This window comes from Belonocnema kinseyi, chromosome 3, assembly GCF_010883055.1.
Source record: "Belonocnema kinseyi isolate 2016_QV_RU_SX_M_011 chromosome 3, B_treatae_v1, whole genome shotgun sequence".
Classification (NCBI taxonomy): Eukaryota; Metazoa; Arthropoda; class Insecta; order Hymenoptera; family Cynipidae; genus Belonocnema; species Belonocnema kinseyi.
In genome coordinates, this window is record NC_046659.1 from 91,338,136 (window position 1) to 91,340,170 (window position 2,035).

Sequence of the window (2,035 nt, forward strand, 5' to 3'; positions counted from 1 at the left end):
CGCCAATTAGCACAAATGGTAAGTTTCGACAGTGCCTACAAGTGTGCCTACTGGCCGCTAGATGGCAATACCGGTTTCATATGTATACACCTGGTAAAATGCGGGTTTAGTCCCAGTCTGATGTGGCGTAGAATTTTTCAAAGACTTTATAGTTCTATTTCAATAGATGGACTGAGTGAATCATTTTTCTATAGAATATAAAAAGAATAGAATGAACTTTGTCAACTTATGAAAATTTCAAGAGAGTCAAGGAATCTATACATTTGAAAGGTTTCAAATGTGTATGTTTCAACCCCTCGTCTTTCTCCAAACATTTTTCAATTTCAAACCTTTCATCCTATCTAAGTCAACTATGTACCAGATTTGAACTTCACATGGGATGAACAGAAGGAGGCGTCACGTCTCGTTATTTTTTTCTGTTCCTTTTTATTTCAACTGAATCCTTAATATTTATTTCAAAAACAACTGAATAAAACAATAAACAATAAAACTGAATAAAACAGAAATAAACAGAAAAAACTCAAGATTTTTGTATGACTTTGTTGCATAAAAGATATACGAACAATTGGCAACTATGATAACTACTTCATTGAAAATCACAACCATTATCACTATAAAAACGCTGCAAACAGTTTACAACTATGATAACTACTACATTGACAAACACAACCATATTCACAACTCTTAATGTGGTTCTCAACAGTCTGCAGCATTTTTATCCGATCCTAAGACAAAAAAGCTTATGATTTCTCTTGGATGGGATCCAAAGTACGTTCCTATTTCTTAATTAGAACTATGTACTAACATGAATGTCAATTTTTCCAGATTTTAGCACTCGCAACCCTATTGGCAGTAGCCAATGCTGGTGAGATCGCCACAGCGACAGGAGATTATGGAAGCATCAGCTACAGTCAGGAATCGCCATCTTACGGATTAGCTCATGGAGCTACTTACGGTTATGCTCAGGTTGCTCCAGTTATTTCTGGATATGCTAATGCCCCAGTTGTTGCTAAGACTGCCTACGCTACACCATCTTACGGATATGCTCAAGCTGCTCCAGTTTTAGCTCATGGACCTTCTTATGGATATGCTCAGGCTGCACCAGTTGTTGCTAAAACTACCTACGCTACACCATCTTACGGATACGCTCAAGCTGCTCCACTTTCTTATGGATATGCTCAGGCTGCACCAGTTATAGCTAAGACTGCCTACACTACACCATCCTACGGTTATGCTCAAGCTGCTCCAGTTTTAGCTCATGGAGCTTCTTATGGATATGCTAGTGCCCCAGTTGTTGCTAAGACTGTTTACGCTGCACCATCTTACGGATATGCTCAAGCTGCTCCAGTCTTAGCTCATGGACCTTCTTATGGATATGCTCAGGCTGCACCAGTTGTTCCTGAATATACTAGTGCCCCAGTTGTTGCTAAGACTACTTACGCTGCACCATCTTATGGATTAGCTCATGGACCTTCTTATGGATATGCTCAGGCTGCACCAGTTGCTGGTGGGTATGCTAGCGCCCCAGTTGGTCATGCCAGTTTCGCTGGTATTGGTGCAAACTATTCTTGGTAAACAAAAAACTATATACCCAAGAATGATCTTAAATTATTTTTTTGTTATTTTCCTGATGCATGTTCTAAATGCGAGTTTGCGTCAGATCTGATAGACTGGAACTTTTAATGTACCTTTTTATGTTGAATGAATATTATGTGTTGCTGGTGTGCACTGGTATGTCGTATGCGAAACGTTATATTTGCCCGCTCTGTAAAATAAAAACTCGTGTAATAAAATCTTTTATATGAATTAACGTATATATTGTTTTACATTATTCTCTAATACGTCTGGCCCCTCCCTCACGCCCTTTTTTTAATGAGCATTCTATTTAGGGACACTTTAAATGACACAATAAACATCTGCGAACATGGGGAAGGAATAATTCTACTAGGAGACATGAACGGTTGGGTGGGCACCCAAAATCAGGATACAGAAAGAGTATTAGGTAATTTTGGGGATCCAAGAACAAACTATAACG

General features: G+C 38.8%; 1 protein-coding gene across 1 annotated transcript; it reads left to right on the forward strand.

The window, feature by feature from the left end:
• Window positions 1-819: 819 nt before the first annotated feature.
• Window positions 820-1,772, forward strand: LOC117169613 (pupal cuticle protein G1A-like; the record flags this gene model as incomplete). Its single annotated transcript, XM_033356065.1, has 1 exon — window positions 820-1,772. A coding segment is annotated over one exon (756 nt), but the record flags the coding sequence as incomplete, so codon positions are not given.
• Between the last annotated feature and the right edge of the window lie 263 nt (window positions 1,773-2,035).